This window comes from Neolamprologus multifasciatus, chromosome 3 (genome assembly GCF_963576455.1).
Source record: "Neolamprologus multifasciatus chromosome 3, fNeoMul1.2, whole genome shotgun sequence".
Classification (NCBI taxonomy): Eukaryota; Metazoa; Chordata; class Actinopteri; order Cichliformes; family Cichlidae; genus Neolamprologus; species Neolamprologus multifasciatus.
The window spans coordinates 23224698-23245378 of record NC_140441.1 but is presented as its reverse complement, the minus strand read 5'-3'; the positions used below and the strand labels follow the sequence as shown (position 1 = coordinate 23245378).

The window sequence follows — 20681 nt, the reverse complement described above, 5'->3', positions numbered from 1 at the left end:
CAGTCAGTTTGAGCTCTGAACTTTGTTTCAACAATTGTGAAACTTTCACTCTTTTGTTTTTCAGCCTGTCTGTTGCTGCTGTACTTGTGTAATTTTAGCAAAAAGCAAATAAAAAAAAATAATCCCTGTGCTGATCAAAACAGAAATACAGAATATTATGTGTGACACAGTTTGTTTCATCTTAACTAGGGTTTCATGATATTTGATCATGTACATGTTTCCATCTTTAAATTGTTCTGATTCAGTCATTTTTACTTTTATGTTCTTGTCCTAAACTAAACTGCAGTGAAACCAAAGGCTGAACTGAGAGCTGATAGGACAGCTGTTCCAGTAGGGGGCAGTGTGACCCTGACCTGCTCTGTGAGCCCATCATCATCATCATCATCATCTGGATGGAAATACTTCTGGTACAGAGATGGGAAATCTTATCAACCTGTGACAAATGGACAAATCAGTGTCTCAGAGGGAGGACTCTACAGCTGCAGAGGAGGAAGAGGAGAACCAGTTTACTACACAGAGTACAGTCAGGCAGTTTGGATTGACACAACTGGTGATTTCACACTTTAAATTTCCCACAAAGCACTACATCTGATGGTAACTGAACCTTTTGTCTTTCATGTGTTTTTATTGTACTTTCTTCAACATTAACAGTGTCAAACAGGCCTGTTGTGACTCTGTATCCAAACTGGTCTGAGATATACAGAGGAGAGACGATCACTGTCAGATGTGAGATCCATGGAGGAGACACTGAGTGGGATTATGAGTGGGAAACAAACAGCACCATAAAACCTCCAAATCAAAATGAATACAGGATTATTTCTGCTTCATCATCCAACAGTGGAAACTATCGCTGTAAGGGCAGAATGAAAAGTTCACAGCATGAAACAACAGAGTGGAGTGATTCAGTCACACTGACAGTTTCTGACAGTAAGTCATATTTGCTTTAAGCTGTTTGAACACTTTGTAAAATGTGTTTCTGTTCATATAGACTGAGATTATTATTCTTTGTATAAACTGAGCTCACTGTTCAGAGACTGTACTACATGTTCACTGAGAGAAAATCTTTGTTGAACAGATGAACCCCGTCCTGTCCTCACTGTGTCTCCATCATGGCTGAGTCCTGGAGCCTCAGTAACTCTGAACTGTGAGGTTGAACATCCGTCTGCAGGATGGAGCTTCTACTGGTATAAAGCTGTTCCTGATCGATCAGAGAAATCCTCCAGTTATGAGCTGCTACCTGATGGCAGTGGGACTGCACAGGACTCCTACATCATTCATGGACAGACACACACAGCAGGATATGTGTGCAGAGCTGGAAGAGGAGACCCAGAGTATCACACTGACAGTCAACCAAAGTTTGTCTGGTCTGCAGGTCAGTTTGTTTCTCTGTCCTTTCAATGAGCTCATGTTAGGTCATCATTTTTATTCAACAACATTTAGACCATTAAAATCTCATCTCCATGACAACCATCGATGTCTGTGTACATTAAACTCCCCAAAAGAAGAACTGAACTGAATATTTTCCTTTCTCTCTGTGATCAAACCAACTGAATTTCCTTGTTTCCTTTTCTTATTTTTCAGTTTTTATTTAATGTGATAACATGAAAAACAAAAGACATCTATAACATTTTAAATGTTTTCTCTTTGAATACTTTTACTTTGATATTTAAACTCACGTTTCTGTTTGTACTGATTATTTTTACTTAGTGCACAGACAGGATTTACACAGTTAAGACTCTTTGTTTAGTGCTCAGGTAGGTGTTCAGATAAAAAAGTCAAATATAGTTAATAAAGAAACAAAGATGTCAGCAGGCAGGTTAACAGCTCTGACAAATACAAGACAAACACTGGCTACAGATGGACGCTAGAAGAAGACGTCACAAATAACAGCTGCTGTTATTGTTCATTTAAAATATACTTCAAAGGTTTTTAGTTTTGGTCCTGCTGCTGCAAAATATCTCACTGTAGAAGGAATCTGTGAAACAGACAATATCACAGAATTATGACAGAAACATTACAGCAAATGACTGAAGTGTGTTCAGAGTGATCTGTATCAGGTGGATGATGCTGAGAGTGATGACTCAAAGCTCATGATGTCACATGACGTGTACCAAGCTCTACATGAGCTGCCAGCAGATAAAGCATGTGGGTTATATCATCTTAAACATGTCAGTATTCGGCTCCTTTGTTTTCCATTTAATTTACTGTCTGTGTGATTCAGGGCTTGTTGTCAGACTCTGTGTTGTCTCTCCAAACAAACACTTTATCACATTGAACTATTAAATTTGATTTTCAAAACAAAAGCTTCAAACAAATATTCTCACTGTGATATTTTGAATCCTAACATCTGTGAGCTTTGTCTCTTCACTGCATGTTGTTTCCAGATGTTCATTCAGCAGCGTCTCTCACAGTGAGTCCTGACAGAGTGCAACACTTCACCTCTGACTCTGTCTCACTGACCTGTGAGGGAAACTTTGCTGAGTGGAGAGTGAGGAAGTTCTCTGAGGACGGCCGACTCTCTGACTGTAGGAGAATGACTGGATCCACATGTAACATCCACACATCAGAGTCAGATACTGGAGTGTACTGGTGTGAGTCTGGATCAGGAGAGTTCAGCAATGCAGTCAACATCACTGTACAGAGTATGTTATTGTACATTTACTTCTTGGATCTGAATGATTTAGACGTCACATGAACATTTGTCTCAGCTTTGCTGTATGTGAAGTAATTCTATGTGGCAAAACAAACAACAATGAGAATTTCAGACAATTTCAGGCAACGAAGCATCAAAATATTCTTGGATGTTGGTCTAATTTCTCTTCATCCTTTCATAATCCAGTTTGTCATAATTTGCCAACAGTATTTTTTATTTTCTCTGTCAGAATAAAACTCAAAAAAGCTCAACATCTCTGTCATCAGATTAGATGAACCTTTGATGTCTGAATTCAGAGAAATTTGGGAAACACGTCATGCAAAATAACACAAACATACAAACATTTACAATTTCACATTTAACCATTCAATAATATCACCGTCAATAATTTGACTCCTGCAAAGAACATCCCAACTATATTTCCAGTCCTCATATTCACTCAGAAAACCAAGTCTGCATGTAGATCATGAGACACGACTCACAGCTTTTTCTCAAAGGTTTGCATCAGCTGGTCTGACTGAAACAATTGTGTGTGATTGTTTCACAGATGATGGTAATGGTCCTATCCTGGTGAGTCCTGTTCATCCTGTGACTGAGGGAGCTTCTGTTAGTCTGAGCTGCAGTTTGAAAACACAAAAAATACTTTCCAATGTGTTTTTCTATCACAATGACAAACTTCTTCAAAATAATACTCGAGGGGAGCTGAAGATCTCTGCAGTGTCAAAGTCTGATGAAGGTTTCTACAAGTGTCAGTACTCAGGAAGAGAGTCAGCACAGAGCTGGATGTCAGTTAAAGGTGAGCAGGATCAAAACATTTGTGGGATTTTAATGGATTTCATGCTTGAGAAGGAACATTAGATTGTCTGTTTAAGGCTCGAAGTCACCTGGATCTATTTTGTCAGAACTTTTTGTAATATTTTGTAATATCTGTATATTGTCAGGTTTAATATCGTTGTGATTCAGGACTCAAGTGAGGGACTCAGGTGAAAACAGCAGAGGATGTAATGAGTGAAAGTTTTTTTTACTCAAACAAAGGATAAATAATTTAACACAACAGACTGTGAGCTTTGACTCAGTCAACAAGAACAAAACATAAATGAACCTAAACTTAAGAAGTGAGTCCTACATAAATATCTTAACTGAGGTGAGAGAGACAGGCCAGAGGAGCGGACATAACAGCGTGAGGGCGGCAGATCTGTGGGAGAGGAGAGAGCAGTTAGGGCAGGAAATCTGAGGGAATGTGACAAGACAGAGAGTGTTCATAAATTGGCTGCAACAATGCCTTACTTGGAGTCCAGACTAGGTGGGGGTAAAGGATGAGGCAGAGGTCTGTGGAAACTGCTGAAGGCAGGCAAGTGAGGAAGAGGCTCCGAGGGGGGCAGCAGTGGTGGTGAATAGGGGGGTAATGATCCAAGGTGGCAGGCGTCTGACTGGAGGTGAATGATGGCATGAAAACGAATCTTGAAGCAGGAAGAAACTGAAACAAGGGGAAAATCTGTTAGCATACAAATCTTATTTTCCTAGAAAGGATCCCAGCAGACCTGCCTGGTTACCTCACTGACGAGCTGCAGTCATGTTAACTATCCATTAACATTTGGCTTACAGCCACCGAGGTCTTCAAGGTCAACTTTATGACTAAATAAAATCCTTATAACATAGAAACTATGATTCTTACAAAGGTGTTGTGTCTTGTCAACATATAGAAAATATTGTATAAAGATTTAAATTATAATTTGTTTGACCTCTGACCTCACTTTTACATTTCACATCTGCCCACAGTACAAATAAAACAAAATAAATACACTGAAAATACAATTTTCTTTTCTTTGAAAGTAAATACTGTCAATAGAGTGAGTTGCCTTAGCAGAGATTTGTGCTCTCAGTGTTTGTTTTATTTATTAATAATTAATTATTGTTTGTTGTTACAGTAACTGTGTCAGGAGCTGACAGCTCTTCATCTCCTGTGTGGTTGATTGTTGGACTGGTTTGTGGAGTCTCTCTCATTATTATTCTCCTGCTCTTGTTGTATCGCTGCAGACAGTCCAAGTGTAAGAGCCTCTTCTTTTCATGCTGTATTAGAGAGTTTATTTACTACATACACTTTAATTATTCACACATATACATGTATTCTGATCTCATGACACAAAATATCAGTGGAACAATTTATACATAAAAAACATGTGTAATAACATTTGTCTCTTTCACAGGTTCCTGCTTCACCAGGTTGGTAAAATACTTTTTATTATTATTTTAAACAAACATCAGTTACTTTTGAGTTTATTGTGTTTATTTCCTGTTTTAGGTCGATCCAGTCTGAGAGTCACAGTCCGGGCTCCTCCACAAATCATGGAGTCAACCAGAATGAAACTCATGTGTACGGCTCTCTTCAACATGGTCAGCATTTAAAACAATCTTTATTATTATTAATATTTACTTTTATTAAACTTCCATTAGCATGAACATCTAATAGGTTCAATTTGAGTTCACGAGTTTTTTTAATAACATTTAAAGGTCTTACAGTCCTGGTTTTGACTCACATAGTTTTTCTGTTTTTGCTCTGATCTTTAGTGTAACTGTAAAAAAATGATTAATGTGAGCCTGGCTTGTTTTTTCTTTAGGTACTGCTGACGTCTATGAATCAGTCACACAAGTGAAAAACAACAGAAATGGTCAGTATATGTGCTGAAAAGCACAGAAATAAAATTTGTTTTTGATTTAATGAAACCACTTTCATGTGATATGTTTTTACAAACCTGTAAATAAAATATGAACATTTCACTATTAGATACTGTTTTACAGAGTTTATTTACTACATTCACTTTAAATATTGAAACATTCATTCTGATCTGATGACACAGAATATCAGTGAAACAATTAAACCTAATAATTGTAATTGAAAGAATCTGAACAGACTGATGAAGAAGACCAGCTCTGTTCTGGGACATCCTCATGACCCAGTGGAGGTAGTCAGTGACAGGATGGTGGCTCAGCTGTCATCCCTGTTAGATAACACCTCCCACCCCATGCAGGTCACTCTGACAGCACTGAGCAGCTCCTGCAGTGACAGGTTGCTGCACCCACAGTGTGAAGTTGAGATTTAGGAGATCTTTCCTTCCAGCTGCTGTCAGACTTTACAACATACATCATCATGTGAAAGCACACATGCACACACTGGTGTCTGTACATATCTCAATGTTCAATACTCTATACCTGCTGCTACTAAAATCCATTGAATGCACGATGAAATGCTGCCATTTGCAGCTGGTACAACAGAATTGAAATTCTCTACTTTTTGTAGTGTGCATTATTATTCATACTTTGTGATATATTATATTATTTAGTTTAGTCAGTTATTGTTCTTACTGTCTTTGAGCCACTGTGACAATTTAGTTTCCTCTGAGATTAATAAAGTATTCTTATTTTATCTTACAGATTCCTGCTTCACCAGGTTGGTAAAATACTTTTTATTATTATTTTAAACAAACATCAGTTACTTTTGAGTTTATTGTTGTCACGTCTGCCGTGGCAGATGAGTGGAGGCTGAGAATTAGGACCTAAGATGCAGGCAGCTGAGATGCAAATGAGTTTTATTCATAAGGTGGTGAAACATACAGAAACAGCGAAGGCAAGGATGCAAACTAAGCAAACCTAAACTGGAAAAAACTAACAAAAACAAACCTGAACCCTTAAATGGCGATGCAGGGAGACGACACAGAATGATGCAGAGAAAGAACACAGACAAACCAGCAACAAGCACAGGAGGACACACACTATAAATACACACAGAGGGAAACGTGGAATAGCAAACAGGAGGAAGACACAGCTGAACCAAACTGAACTGACGAGACAGGGGAAAACAGAAACTGAACACACTAACAGAAGACATGGATCTTCACAATAAAACAGGAAATGCACAGAGACACGGTACAGACACTAAACAGAGGAAACACAAAAACCAAACTCTAGGAACTAAAAAGTCTAAACCCCAGTACACAAACAGAACAAACTAGAACACAAGATCATAATAATGAAAAACACAAACCGTTGGGTCAAAAGACCCAGGACCATAATAATTGTGTTTATTTCATGTTTTAGGTCGATCCAGTCTGAGAGTCACAGTCCGGGCTCCTCCACAAATCATGGAGTCAACCTGAATGATACTCATGTGTACGGCTCTCTTCAACATGGTCAGTATTTAAACCGATCTTTATTATCATTATTAATACTGACTTTTATTAAAGCTCCATTAGCATGAACATTTAATAGGTTCAGTTTGAGTTCACGAGTTTTTTTAATAACATTTAAAGATCTTACAGTCCTGGTTTTGACTCACACAGTGTTTCTGTTTTTGCTCTGATCTTTAGTGTAACTGTAAAAAAATGATTAATGTGAGCCTGGCTTGTTTTTTCTTTAGGTACTGCTGACGTCTATGAATCAGTCACACAAGTGAAAAACAGAAATGGTCAGTATATGTGCTGAAAAGCACAGAGCAGTTACAGATGAAACTTGTTTTTAATTTAATGAAACTAATTTCATGTGATATGTTTTTTATAAACCTGTAAATAAAAATATGAACATTTCAGGATCAGATGAATACGATGACGTCACCTCCTCTCTTATTGAGTTTAAAGATCTTAGAACTAAGAGTGAGTACACCAAAGTTAATTTTATAAAAAGAAAACCTGGTTTGAATTTTTTTTTAATTAGTATGAAATTAATTTTGGGTTAACTTATTAATATAAGTTAGGTCCGGCAGCATTTTTCTCATGTTAGGAAACAGACATTTATTCAAATGTATTATTTTGTTCTTTTCATCTTTTTAAATCTGTGTATTTCGTGAGATGGGAAAACAGTTAAACACCAAACAAATGAAGAATAAAAACACATGTTCATTGTTCTTTGCAAGCTACATGTTTACTGTACAAGCCAAAGTAATCTATTACTGGCATTATTAGTATGACAACACATTACAGTGATATCAAAGTGCCACTGCAATAAGAGCCAATTATTAGTCTGGACCAAAGCTAAGTGGATAATAAAGCTGTATTTTACTTTAATCACTTCCTACAACATTAAACTCTTCACTTGTATATTTCTGATCAAACTGAACAAAGCATGAGCTTACAGTACCTTGAAAAAGTATTCATACCTGTTGAACTTCTACACATTTTGACACATTTTTTAAATTGAGATTTTCTGTGATAGATCAATACAACGTAGCACATAATTGTGAAGTAGTATGAAAATGATTCATGATTTTCAAAATTTTAAACAAATAAAAATCTGAAAACTGTGGCGTGCATTTGTTTTCAGCCACCTGTACTCTGATATCCCTCATTAAAATTCAGTGCATTCATTTACCTTCAGAAGTCACCAGCTGCTCTGTGAAGGCCTCAGTGGTTTGTTAGAGAACATTAGTGAACAAACAGCATCATGAAGACCAAGGAACTCACCAGACAGGTCAGGGATAAAGTTGTAGATAAGTTTAAAGCAGGGTTAGGTAATAAAAAAATATCCCAAGCTTTGAACATCTCAAGGAGTATTGTTCAATCCATCATGCAAAAATGGAAAAAGCATGCTACAACTGCAAACCCAGGGTGATCTCTAAAACCTGCAGGACACCGGCCTACCCCTGGTTTAGATCAAAGAATATTCTTGTGTTAGAATGGCTCAGTCAAAGTCCAGACCTAAATCCCATTGAGCATCTGTGGCAAGATTTGAAAATTGCTGTTCACAGTCTGGCTGAGCTTGAGCCATTTTGCAACAAATAATTGGCAAACATTTCAGTGTGTAGATGTGCAAAGCTGGTAAAGACAAACCCCGAAAGACTTGCAGCTGTAAATGCAGCGAGCAGTGTCTCTACAAAGTATTGACGAAGGTGGGTTGAAAACAAATGCATGCCACACTTTTCAGAGTTTTTTTTGCTTAAAATTTTGAAAACCATGTATTATTTCCATACCACTTCACAGTTATGCACTATTTGTGTTGGTCTATCACAGAACATCCCAATAAAAACATTTAAGTTGGCGGTTGTAAGGTAACAAAATGTATAAACGTTCAAAGGGTATGAATACTTTTTCAAGTCACTGTCAGTTTCATTTAGTCGAGTAACAGCATCACACCAAAACACACCGTTGTTTCAAGTATCCCAGGAGAGGTGTTAATGATTTTTTACTGATACAGAAGAAGATAAAGAAGTGTTTCAGCTTCACATGTTTTTCAAAAAAAAAAAAATCATCTTTACAACACAGAACAAATTACAAATGATAAGTTATGTGTCTGAGGCCAGATGTTTACATGAAAGTAAAACCAGATGATTTCCTCGTCCACACAGATACAGAGTCTTTCTGCGCCTTCTAAACAAATCCTATAAGGTACAGTAACATTACACACCTGTAAAGACTAAAACACAAAACAGAACTTCACGTTGCATCAAGGGGAGACAATGCTTTTATAATAAACTTTATTGTTGTTCAACACAGGTGGGACAGGCATGAGGGGCAGCCAGTGACCCCTCACACACGTCGTTATGCTGATATCCAGGCAGGTTCTCAGCGTTTGTAGCTGCTGATTTATGCAGCAAACATTTCCACAGTCCTCTGCAGCAGATTATAGAAACACTTCTTTTCTCAGCTCACGACAGAAGATCTACAGCTGGGACACTGTTAAGTGGTTCTTCGTGAAAAATAGTTAAATATTAACTCAAACACGTTCTTGTATGTAAAACAGGTTCAAATGCATGAAATTATATTTGTCCTTTATGGTAGACATTAAAAAACACCACATGTATAAACAATAATTTACATCTTAGAGCCCTGCTCTCAAACACTGACTCATGTGTAACTGTCTGTGAAACTGGATTTAAGAAATAAGAACTTAAAGTTCACAAAACATGTCAAACAGACTCTCCTTCATGAAGTCCTCGTTCATAAAGTGCTTCACAGACCTGAACATTACAGCTAACAGCTGGATTTTCCTGTGTCAGTGCAGCTAACCAAACAACGCAGAACCTCTTACTGCTAAAGAGACAGACGGTGAAAGCAGACAGTATATCCTCAGTTTTAACATAAAACTCATTGTTGCAGCTGAGGGCAGCACAACAGTGACCCCATTAAACTGATGTTTAGTTTTAGTGTCCTTATTTTCACTGAGTTATTGGTTCTGCTATTAGTTACTTAACATAAACTGATGTGAGTCTTTTGACTGAAACGAATCAACTGACCTGGTGATGTGATGCTCTGTACTGACAGAAGATGGCGCTCAACATGTTTTTAAAACTTTAAGCACTTATTTCTTAAATTAAGCTTCACAGTCAGAGTTACATCTGTGTCAGTTTTTGAGAGCTGGGCTCCATGATGTACATTAGTACATGTAGTGTTTCATGTCCCCTTTAATGCTGAACACCTGATGTGACATTTCCACACATTAATTCTGTTCAGTACCTGATTGTTTTACATGTTTTCCATCCTCCATCTTCCAGTTTTTGTGTTTTGGTTCATGTAAACATTTCTGATGGTTTTATTTTCATCAAAATATTTTCATTTGCACTTAAGTTTGAACTCTTAGAGATTAAACTCACTTTGTTTTCACAGACTTGTGACCATGACACAAAACTACAGACAGAAGTGGATAAAATCTCAGTGTTACTGGTTTTAGAAATGCTTTACAATAATAAAAAATACATAATTTAGAGTCAAAATATCATAAATGGCAACAAATATAACTGTTATCTTCGGGTTAGTCACAGTCCAAATCATCATCTGCATCAATGAATGTCAGTGAGGTGTCCTGAAAGTCGTCACGTCTCCTGTTCAGTTACCGTCTCTGAGAATCACTCTCCTCTCCAATCAAATCACTTTTCTTCTGTTTATCCTCTGAGTTGCTCTTTGATGGTTATGAATCATCGCTCTTCTTTAACCTCTTAAGCCCCAAGCCTAACTGATCTCCTGCCTTTTGCCCCCGTATCAGGGGGCGTTGGGGCTTAAGAGGCTAAACTGTGACGTCGTTGCTGTTCTTGGGAGATGTTTCTCTTTTGTTCTGGTATCAAATTGCTTCGTGTTTGCTGAGCTTCACCATCTTTCTGTTCACCTGTCAAACTGTTGCTCATGTTTCCAGAGCAGCTTTTCTTCTGCTCAGACTGCATGTGCGTGTGTGTGTTTCCAGCTATACCATACATAGACACGCGACCTTTCAATGAACTTAAACCGTGTATGAGGTATGCAGAAAAGCAGAAACAAGCACCTTGCTAAACTATAAAAACAGGAACTTGTAATAGGTCATGTCTCAAACAAACATTTAAAGGTGTGAAGTCTTGCACTTTAGAAGAAACAGAACATGGTGCTTTCCTAATGTATAACATAGCTCATCTCTGGACTAAGCTGCACTCTAAATAAAGAAAGCACATTTTGTCATCACAGACACAGATAAAGGAAATAGTAGAAGGTTGAAAATAAATCCTCTGACTGTCTGGCTTCTTCTTCATAATTATAGCCATATTAGGACAGATAAAGGCAATGATTATATATCTATATATTTTAGCACAAATGACAATATAAAAAATATCAATGCCAACAGAAATCTGCCTCTGTTTAGTTTTTCTGTTCATTTGTCCAGACTGACACTTCTTTTGCTCTGAGAAATAAGAACACAATGATCGGGACGGTGTAAGCTACAACCCTATAATCACTTTCTGTCACCGACCTCTCAGCTAAACCTGTGTAGAGTCATCCCATAATAACAACTGGGGTTGCCACGATTCGTTGACTAGTCACGATCAGGTCAACTAGTGTTCAACACAAAAACAAGAAGAAGCCGTCTCCAGTATCGTAGCTGTGTCCAAATTCAGGGGCTGCATCCTTTGCAGGCTGCATTTGTAGGTCGATAATGTTACAGCAACGCAACGAAGACTGTCCAACCTTGAAGACTCCTCCAAATGTGTCCTTTTCCCTAGATTGGAAGGATGGGTCGGGTGTATTCTTTGTGGCCCGACCTAACCCAGAAGTCATAGCGTGGCCAATTCCAGTTTCCAACAATGGCAGCAGCTACTTTGTTTTAATATTACTCTTTCTTGGTCACAAAATAAATGTTTAGGATATTTTCAGTCGAGAATGTAGCTGTGTAAACTTCAAATATCTGCTCGATTTATCAAGACATTACATATTTGCAAAAGTGCAGAAGTGTTGCGATCTACCCTCATTCATGTTGTGTGTTCTGTCTGCCTGCGTAAGTTTATTTTGTATTTTAGTTCAGCCAGTTTTCTGTTTTGTCGTCCAGTATTAAAGCTGTATTTAAGTTCACCTTTTGCTTCCATCTGTGTGCATTTTGGGTGCACACAGGGTGGAAGTAGCATATGCTAAGGTGCACATAGTCTTTTCGCATTACCTCAGTAAGACCATGTGAAAATTAAAACAAATCATCCTGGGTGAACTTAAACACATTTGTTCCCCTTTTGTTAAGACAGAAAGACGCACCACACAAAAATACTGCAAAAGGACGGTCGCCTTATATACATGGTGTATAAACTCAAAATGCACATTTCACTTAAGAATTAAGATGTGAACAAATGAACTTGTTAGAGATATTCTTCTCCTGTTGACCCCCCCCCCCCAAAAAAAATAAAATAAAATAAAAAATAAATAAATAAATACGTCTTATCAGATATTGATGCTTCTTTCCTGTGTGATAGAAAATAGGAGACTGATGTTTGTTTGTTTTTAAGTTAATTCCCAATAAAACTAACTGTAAGATGTTTAACTACATTGCTGTCTGTATTATTGCTGAAGTCCTAAACGTCACCTTTAAAGTGTTCGTGCTGATAACATCATGTACAGTCAGACAGGCATGGACAACAGCACTGACTGGGAGGCTTTGAACAGATCACATAGTTCAATTCAACATATAAGACTTTAAGAATGCACAAGCATCTACTTAAAATCTATTTAATTTATCATCTATGATATTATTATGTACAATTCCAGTGTATTTTGTTCATCTCCCTTAAATAAACAAGCACCCTTAATGTATGAAATATTCATGTACAAACACACATAAATGTGTGAACTGTCTCAGTGGCTGATAGTGCCCCACAGGCCTCAGTGTGAGCTTGAAGACATTTATAAAGTTTAAGTAGTTTAATGTGTCGGTGCTGACGATAAACACATTTTGAATGAAAGCCGGGGAACTTTGGTAGCACAGAAACAAGTGGCTATTCTTTGTGAGCATATGGATCGGTCCCTCATATTACCATTATTTCACCCAAAGGCACCAAGTCAATACTCAAAAAAGCTGCAGCAATACACACAAATATAAACAGTACTTGGTGACAACTTTGCTTTTAGCCTTTAACCCTCTGGTGTCCAGGGTTTTTTAATTTAGTTTTTAATTTGGCCTTTATATTTCACCTTTAAAAACTGTTTATCTTGCCAATCTGTTATTTACCCATTTTGATATAATGTATCAGCACAATTTATCTAAATTTCTCTAAATTCAGACAAAGTGATATTTTTGACTGTAAAAACCAAAAGCATGTTTAACAAATCCTTTTCATAACTTGAAATGAAAATACAAATTGTACATTTTTAAAAAATATGCACAAGTTTCGCAAACAACAAAGTTATATGGTACTATTTACCTAAAAATGCAGCCAAGGCTCAGGCGTTTTTTATATAACCATTTAAAACTGTTTACAGAACAATCAGGTGTTCGGCATCAAATAAGAAGGCACTTAAATTATTTACGCAACTCAAAAAATAGTTTGTGTCCACTATAACACAGATGAGAACAGCACAGGGGTAAATCCTGCAGGTCTGACAGCAGGTGTGTTACTCAGCGTTTACACTGCAATCTGCCTTTGGTGGCTTTAAGACAGCAACTGTGACATTCACTAGTAGAACTGACACACAAAACAAAACAACGACTACACTACACACTAACTACACAAGACAACAAACTAACTTGAGACTCCAAACACGGTAAACGTCACAAAGCTCTCACCAGTGTTGACTAACGCGTTACAGTAACTACGTTATTATTGTGGTAACGAGCACAGTAACTAGTTATTATGCCAAAATCAGGAGCGTGTTAATCGTTACTGGGATTTAGATAGGGTCGTTACTTCGTGTGGTGGCTATCACGGAGCTTCCACAAATTGAGTACCATTAGCAAGTGGTGGAGGCCAGCAGGTGAGGCAGGAGGAGCGGAGACCCGTGGTGGCCGCCGGTCCGAGTGTGAACTGAACTTCAGGTAAGAAGTTATGACCTGCAGTCTAACTGGGTCAGATATAAACCAAGTTTAGGTGTAGTTTATTTTTGTTATGCTGAGTTTCTATACAGCTGGGTGGGTGCTATGATGTTACTGATGTTGGACTTTATTTTGTTCATAAGGTTAATTAGTAGAGTTGCCAACCGTCCCCTAAAAAACGGAATCATCTCGCATTCAGAGAAAATATTACGCGTTTCTGTATTGAGGTGAAAAGGAACAGTTTGTCCCGTACTTCAGCTACAATGAAAAAGACACAAAGCTGGAGTTATTCTGTGTCTTGGTTACAGTAACTAAACTAAGTACAACAATCCAGCAAAGACTACAGCTCAGCCACCACCTTAAGCATCGGATGAGGATGATGATCAGCAGTTGCTTTGGCCAAAGGCAGGAACCCGGAATGGTGCACCACCCAGGTGGAGAGGACAGCAGGAGAGAGAGAGAGGAACAACAACAGCACTGACAGGAAGTCAGAGAGGACTGGAGGACCATGACATCTGTTTGTGTATTAAATTTAAAGACATTAAGATCAAACCGCAAAAATGACAATACAGAATAATGCTGACACACAGGGCAGCAGCTAAGGTGCCGATATGTGTGTGAAGGGTTGTTGGTGGTTACTGTCTGTTCTGCCACAGGTTTTATTTTTAATCTACTGAACGGCCTCATTTTCGTCTCGGCCACATACAAAAGAGGAAATGCAGCCTGTCGTTTGAGACAAGTTTTGTGTGTAGCAGTGTCTTTTTTTAAGCCATCAGTATCCAGCAAACATAAGGTCCTAAAGCACACTGCACTTTATTGTCCTCTTCATACCCTGATGAGGACAATACTTTAGAATATTAACAATATTAAGATGTAAAGGTTTAATGATTGAGACCATGAAAGTATGCAGAAAGTGTTTAAACTCTGACCTGTAGATCAGACTGTGACAGGAAGGATGACTTCTCAAAATGATGGAAAATATTGTGTAAACATTGTTATTTGTATAACTGCAAGTTCACACAGAGCTGCAGTCTTATCTGCACCATCTCTGCACTGAAACAAACCTCAATGATCTTTTGTTTTCTTCATCAGCCTGCAGAGTTAAAATGAGGAAGAACATTTACTATAGAAACTCTGCTTTAACTGCTACATTAACTATTTGCAGGTATTAAAGTAAAATTTAAAAAAATTACACATCTTTACTGTAACAGTGTCAGAGCTGACAGGTGGGGAGGTCCAGATTAGGAAGAAGAAATTAGAAGAAGCAAAGGAATTAAAAAAAAGAAAAAAGAGGAAATGACAGAAAACAAACAGCACCTGAAAGAGAGCAGAAGGAAGACGGAGGCCTGAGGACAGGGCCCAGGGCTATGATCACATGCACATAATATACAAGGACTAACAACCATCCACATCAACCCACTGCTCTAAAACACTTCAAAAACTCTGGTGTGAATGTGGTGTCGTCTTATTCTTCTTATCAAACCTCTGTAAGTGTAAAGAGGAACTGGAAGTTTGGTCCAGTTATAAGTGAACAGTTCAATAGTGGTTTGTTGCAATGCTTTGTGCATTTTCTCAGAATGCTTTCAAGATTTAACCTGTGGCGTCCACATATGTGGACATCACATTTTGGCTTGTCTAGACCACAATACTAAATTTTGCTCTACAAGGACCTGATATCCACTCACGAGGACATTACACTGACACTGTTCTATCGAATTTTCAATCGAATGTCCCCATATGTGGATATCAGGCCCTTGTACAGCAAAATCAAGTAAAAAGTAATTCTTTGTTTTTACATTAATCAGGTCCCAATCAGCCCAAATAGCAAAGAGAAATAAAAATGCTATGAAAGTGTTCAGGTATTCGGAGGTTACAGTTACTATGGCAACATGAGTAAAAATAAAGGTAAAAGTCTTTCAGGAATAATTATGATAAGATCCGTCTACAGTCATGTTGTAGGTAATACACCACAGTATCTTCTGATCTATTAGTCTACACTAGGGCTGGGCGATATGGCCTAAAATTCATATCGCGATATAATTTGAAGCATGTGCGGTAACGATATATATCGCGATATATTCTTTTCTTCTGTATAACGTATTTTCCACACTATAAGGCAGACTTAAAATCCTTTAATTTTCTCAAAAATCGAGAGTGTGCCTTATGTATGAATTCTGGTTGTGCTTACTGACCCTGAACTGATTTTGGCGTGCAGAAATCTGTTAAAAAATGTTTTAGTACAACTTTGGTAAGCCGCACTGCTTGATGGATTGTCAGAGCATTATGGCTGCCGTGGTGAGGACCTTCGCGGAGTAATCTGGGTCCAAAACTCCGTCCGCTTCAGGTCCCAAAGTCAAACGAACACTGAGAGTTAAAAATGGTCTAAATTCCTTCATCTTTAATAAAATCTTCAGCGTTGCTTCTTTACCAGGTGTAACAATTAAGTTTAACATCCAGGCATCCATGAAAACAGGATTAAATTTAACGGAGTTAGAAGTTAACTTGATAAAAGTTAACGTGAGGGATTCTGGTGGTTAGGGACAAATGCAATCGCATAGCAGGATGCACGGGGCAAACTTCAGTCAGGAGAATAACTGAGATTATTCATCCACAATACAAGGTTAGTCATTAATATACTGCAACAACATGGGAATAGAGCAGCTGCGAGACATTAACGAACATTAATGAATCAATGTTACGGAAGTGGAGGAAGCGCAGTTTTTGGCTTTCCACATATTTCAAAAGTGCTTCATCTCTTTGCTATGACTGTCGCCCGGCATAATTTGCAGATGATAATGGTTTTAGCCACTGCGATGCTTTCGACCAAAACAGGCGCAGCTTGATGACATCATCAACATGCGCTATCGCGATAGAGCGATATAGTCAAAATCTCTATCGTTGGCCAAATTTATATCGTTTCTATCGTATATCGTTTATATCGCCCACCCTAGTCTACACATCACTGAATCATTTGGACAGATTAACGTCTGTGGAATCACACAGTGTTAAAGTCTCAGTTGTTTATTTATGTTGACTGGAAAGTGTAAGTTGACACTTTTGTGATCTCAATAGAGATTTTGTGATGACCCACAGGTAAGTCTCTGTGTTCCTGTGATCAGTTATCTGTAACTCAGTTTTCTTCATTTGTTACTATGGAGGCTTGAAACTATCAGCTTCATAATAAAGGTCACCTTTGTTTGGTACTCTGAGTCCTGCTTTGCATGAGTGGCTGTAGCTCAGGCAGTAGAGCTGAACAGCTACTAATCAGAGGGTTGTTGGTTCAATTCCTGGCTTCCCCTAGTCTGCTTGTCACATATTGTTGGGCAAGATACTAACCCCAAATTGCTCTCTGAGGAATCCATCGGAGTGTGAATGTTTGTCAGAAAGCACCAAGAAAAATGTGCTAGTGTGAATGCACAAGTTGTGTGAAGTGCTTAGAAGAGTAGAAGTGCTGTATAAGAACCATTTAGCATGTGGGTCTGCTTTTTGAACTGACTCTGAACACAATCACATGATCTTGGTTGGTAACATGTGGTGTTCAACACAAACATCATTATTACAGTGTTTCAATCATTATTTCACTTCATCAGTTTGTTTTATTTTATTGTGTTTACATGTAGTCAGAGGCTGAGGTCAGTGTGCATCTGTACATGTCAAAGCAAGACAAAGAACAGTCTGCATAATAAATGAGTTCCTGCTTTACTTTGATATGACAACAGATAATAAATATAACTTTGAATTTATCTATGAATCTAATTGTTCTTTAGTTGGTGAAACATAAAGGTCTTTAGTCTCACTTCAGCCACACACTGAGTCATTTCCTGTGTTTGGGTCTCCACCAAACTTAAAACCAGAATTTAACCACAAGGTGGAAACTTTCACAGGTCTGAGGTCAAAGGAGCCTTTTCACTATATTACTGCATGATGATGTTTCAGCTAAGAGTAAAATAAAATAAACATATTTTAATGCAGCCTAAAGTAAAAAAAATTGTGAAAATACAGGCACCGAAGTAGAAAAGTTGTTTTGGTATATTCACTCTTAGTGACTCCCAGTCTGCAGAAACCTGCCAGGAGACAAATAATAAAGGATATTGCACCCAAAAAATCCCCCAAAAGGGCAAAAGAAATATCCTGACATGAAGCAACAGAACGGCTTTATATATTATAGAGAAAGGAAACAACAAAACACAAGGAACAAGCTTCTATGTTTGCAGTGGACAGGAAATATAAACATGTCAACCAACTGCTGCGGTCAAAGCTACAGGAGCTGTTTGAGTTTGTGTGCAAGGGCAGGAAGCACAGAGAGACCAATCAGAATAAGAGCCTGTAGAAAAACTCCTGTTGTATCTATATTAAACACAACTTCTCTTTATCTGCAAACTAAAACTGTTTGATTATCTGAGGATCAGAGTGCAGCAGGCTGGATGTGACGATGAGGCTCTCTTTGCTCTGCGTGATGGGCTTTTCCTGTAAGTACACGTCTGACATTGTTTGAACGGCAGCGATTAATGAAAATGTTTCTGATCTGTGAGAATTACAGTGAATCACTGCTTTAACCTGTTTACCTGAGAGCTGGAACAAAGCAGACTTGTGAATCTTAAAGCGTTTAAATGTTTGATACGCTGCTGCTTTTTGCATCACTTATAGTTACACACTGTGTTACAACAGTTTGGATTTTTATATTTATTTTATTTTATTGACAAACAGATTATTGGTGATTACTGTTCATCTTTAATAAAGTCTTAATTTAATTCAGTTTTGATCTTGTCAGTTGTATAATGTCTGATGAGGTTTTATTCATTATTTTAGTGCTCAGTACAGTCATCTGTGGAAATGCTGAAGGTAAGAAATTATTATTTTCTTCCTGTTCATATATGCAGCTGTTATCTCCTATAATGTGCTCAATAATATCCTCCCTGTGTTTACATGTTATCTTCTGCACAGACTCAATGCTTCTATTCAGCCTGTGCAGTTAAACATAAACGGCTTCAGTAAGCGCTCCATGTGGAGACTGTGGCGTTCTTCAGAGCTTTTACTGATGTACCATTTGTACCACTTTCATTCTTTAAAACTGTAACAACAAAACAGAGCAGGTACATTTAATCTCAGTGTAGATGCACAAATGTCACATGACCAATGCAAGATCATAACAATTAATGGACAAAGCCTGTCAAGTAATGTAAATACAAATACAACATGCTGACATGTTTTATGCTAACAGGCAAAACAAAGCACTAAAAGTTAGCTTACAGTAGTAATGTAACAAACGTCACAGACCCACAAGAAGAACAGAGCACTAATATGTAGAAACAATCCATCATCTGCCCAAACTTACACTTTATCCCATCTCAAGAGCAGCAAATGCAGAACTATCACAGACACGGAGCTCTGACCATTATTACTCGGCACCTCCTCCATTTAACCACTAGATGGCGGACTTTGACATGAGCAGACCAGGAAGAAGCGGATGAGTAAATGTGACCCGTCATATAACAAACTTGAAACAAACTATATTTCAGGAATAACCTGAGGGACAAAATATTGTATATGATACACCTCACACTCTACTGCATTTATTGGTTAAAATATTAAAATGATCATATCAAGAGTGCAACCATGTGAGCAGATGTTTCACTCAGCCGATACTCAAACTTTATATTTACTAGAGTTTGTTGCCTTGAAACTGACTGATTTCCTTTTCATGAGTATTTATCTGTCCATCCTCACAGATCACAGTTATGATTCACAAGATGCTGATGAACTGGAGGATCAATCTAATTTATTACAGCACAGCGTGATGAGTTTAGGTTAATGCAGGTAACTCTAATCTGAAAACAGACTCAACCACAGATCAGTCAGTTAAAGTCCTGCCTGAAGACTTTAATCAGTGTTATTATGAATTTTTACTCTCAGTTATTTATAGTGGCATGGTTTGCTGTCTGCCTCAGTGTCCTCTTGAAAAAACCTCTGAAAGTTGTTAAAGTCATAAATGAATAAGACTTCACATACACAAGAGCAACAAGTGAAACAAACGGCCATCGATATAGATTTATTCATTTGTCACTGTCATGGTCTTTCATCATTTAACTCTGAATGCTTCTTCCTCATCTTTGTTTAGCTTTTTTTTTTAATATTTCCTCTTTAATTTGAAAGTTTGGTTTCTTTCATATATAAATAGTCCTGCTGTGTCTTGTCAGTCTTTGTCAGAGCATCTGTGAACACTCATGTGTGTTCATCTCTTAGTTGTTTCTATTGACAGTTTATTTATTTCTAGTTTTACATTTTGATTCTTTGTATGTTTCCATTTTTAGACTATTATTAAGAAAAATTATGCTATTCATAAATATTATGATATTCATCCAAAATATGCTAGTTCATAGCCCATTAATTTTTTCCCCCAAAACAGGATTAATTGATTATTTTAAAAAGTTTTTTTATATCAAATAGCATTCTTTATTTTTAAGCCATTAAAAAGTTTTTACTTTTTATGCTTAAAAAACACCATCTGGTGGTGGGTCAGTGTGACTATTTAGACTAGTTATTTTGCTTCCTGCATTTGAGTTCACACCTCTGCAATCCACTCATTGTTACAGAGATACATATTTACAAGTCTGTGGACTCTACTGGAAGAATGGACACAAAATACTTGTTTCTCTAATTTGGTGTTTCTATGATAGTAGCTTAGTTTGGAGATTTTACTGTAGCAAAGTCGTGTGTATATATATTAACCCTCGTGTGCATTTTATTATCTCTGTGTGTGTGATCAGGTTTGTAAATATGTCAAAACATC

General features: G+C 37.6%; 1 protein-coding gene across 1 annotated transcript in view; it reads left to right on the top strand.

Moving 5' to 3' along the window:
* Nucleotides 1–20681, top strand: part of LOC146522063 (Fc receptor-like protein 5) — a 110096-nt gene that overhangs the window by 64645 nt on the left and 24770 nt on the right. Inside the window, exons 10-17 of the mRNA XM_085154121.1 lie at nt 287–550; nt 652–927; nt 1076–1372; nt 2385–2642; nt 3201–3449; nt 4582–4701; nt 4861–4876; nt 4956–5047. Of these exons, the coding sequence (XP_085010247.1) occupies nt 287–550; nt 652–927; nt 1076–1372; nt 2385–2642; nt 3201–3449; nt 4582–4701; nt 4861–4876; nt 4956–5047 (1572 nt within the window). The remainder of the gene's footprint in view (nt 1–286; nt 551–651; nt 928–1075; nt 1373–2384; nt 2643–3200; nt 3450–4581; nt 4702–4860; nt 4877–4955; nt 5048–20681) is intronic.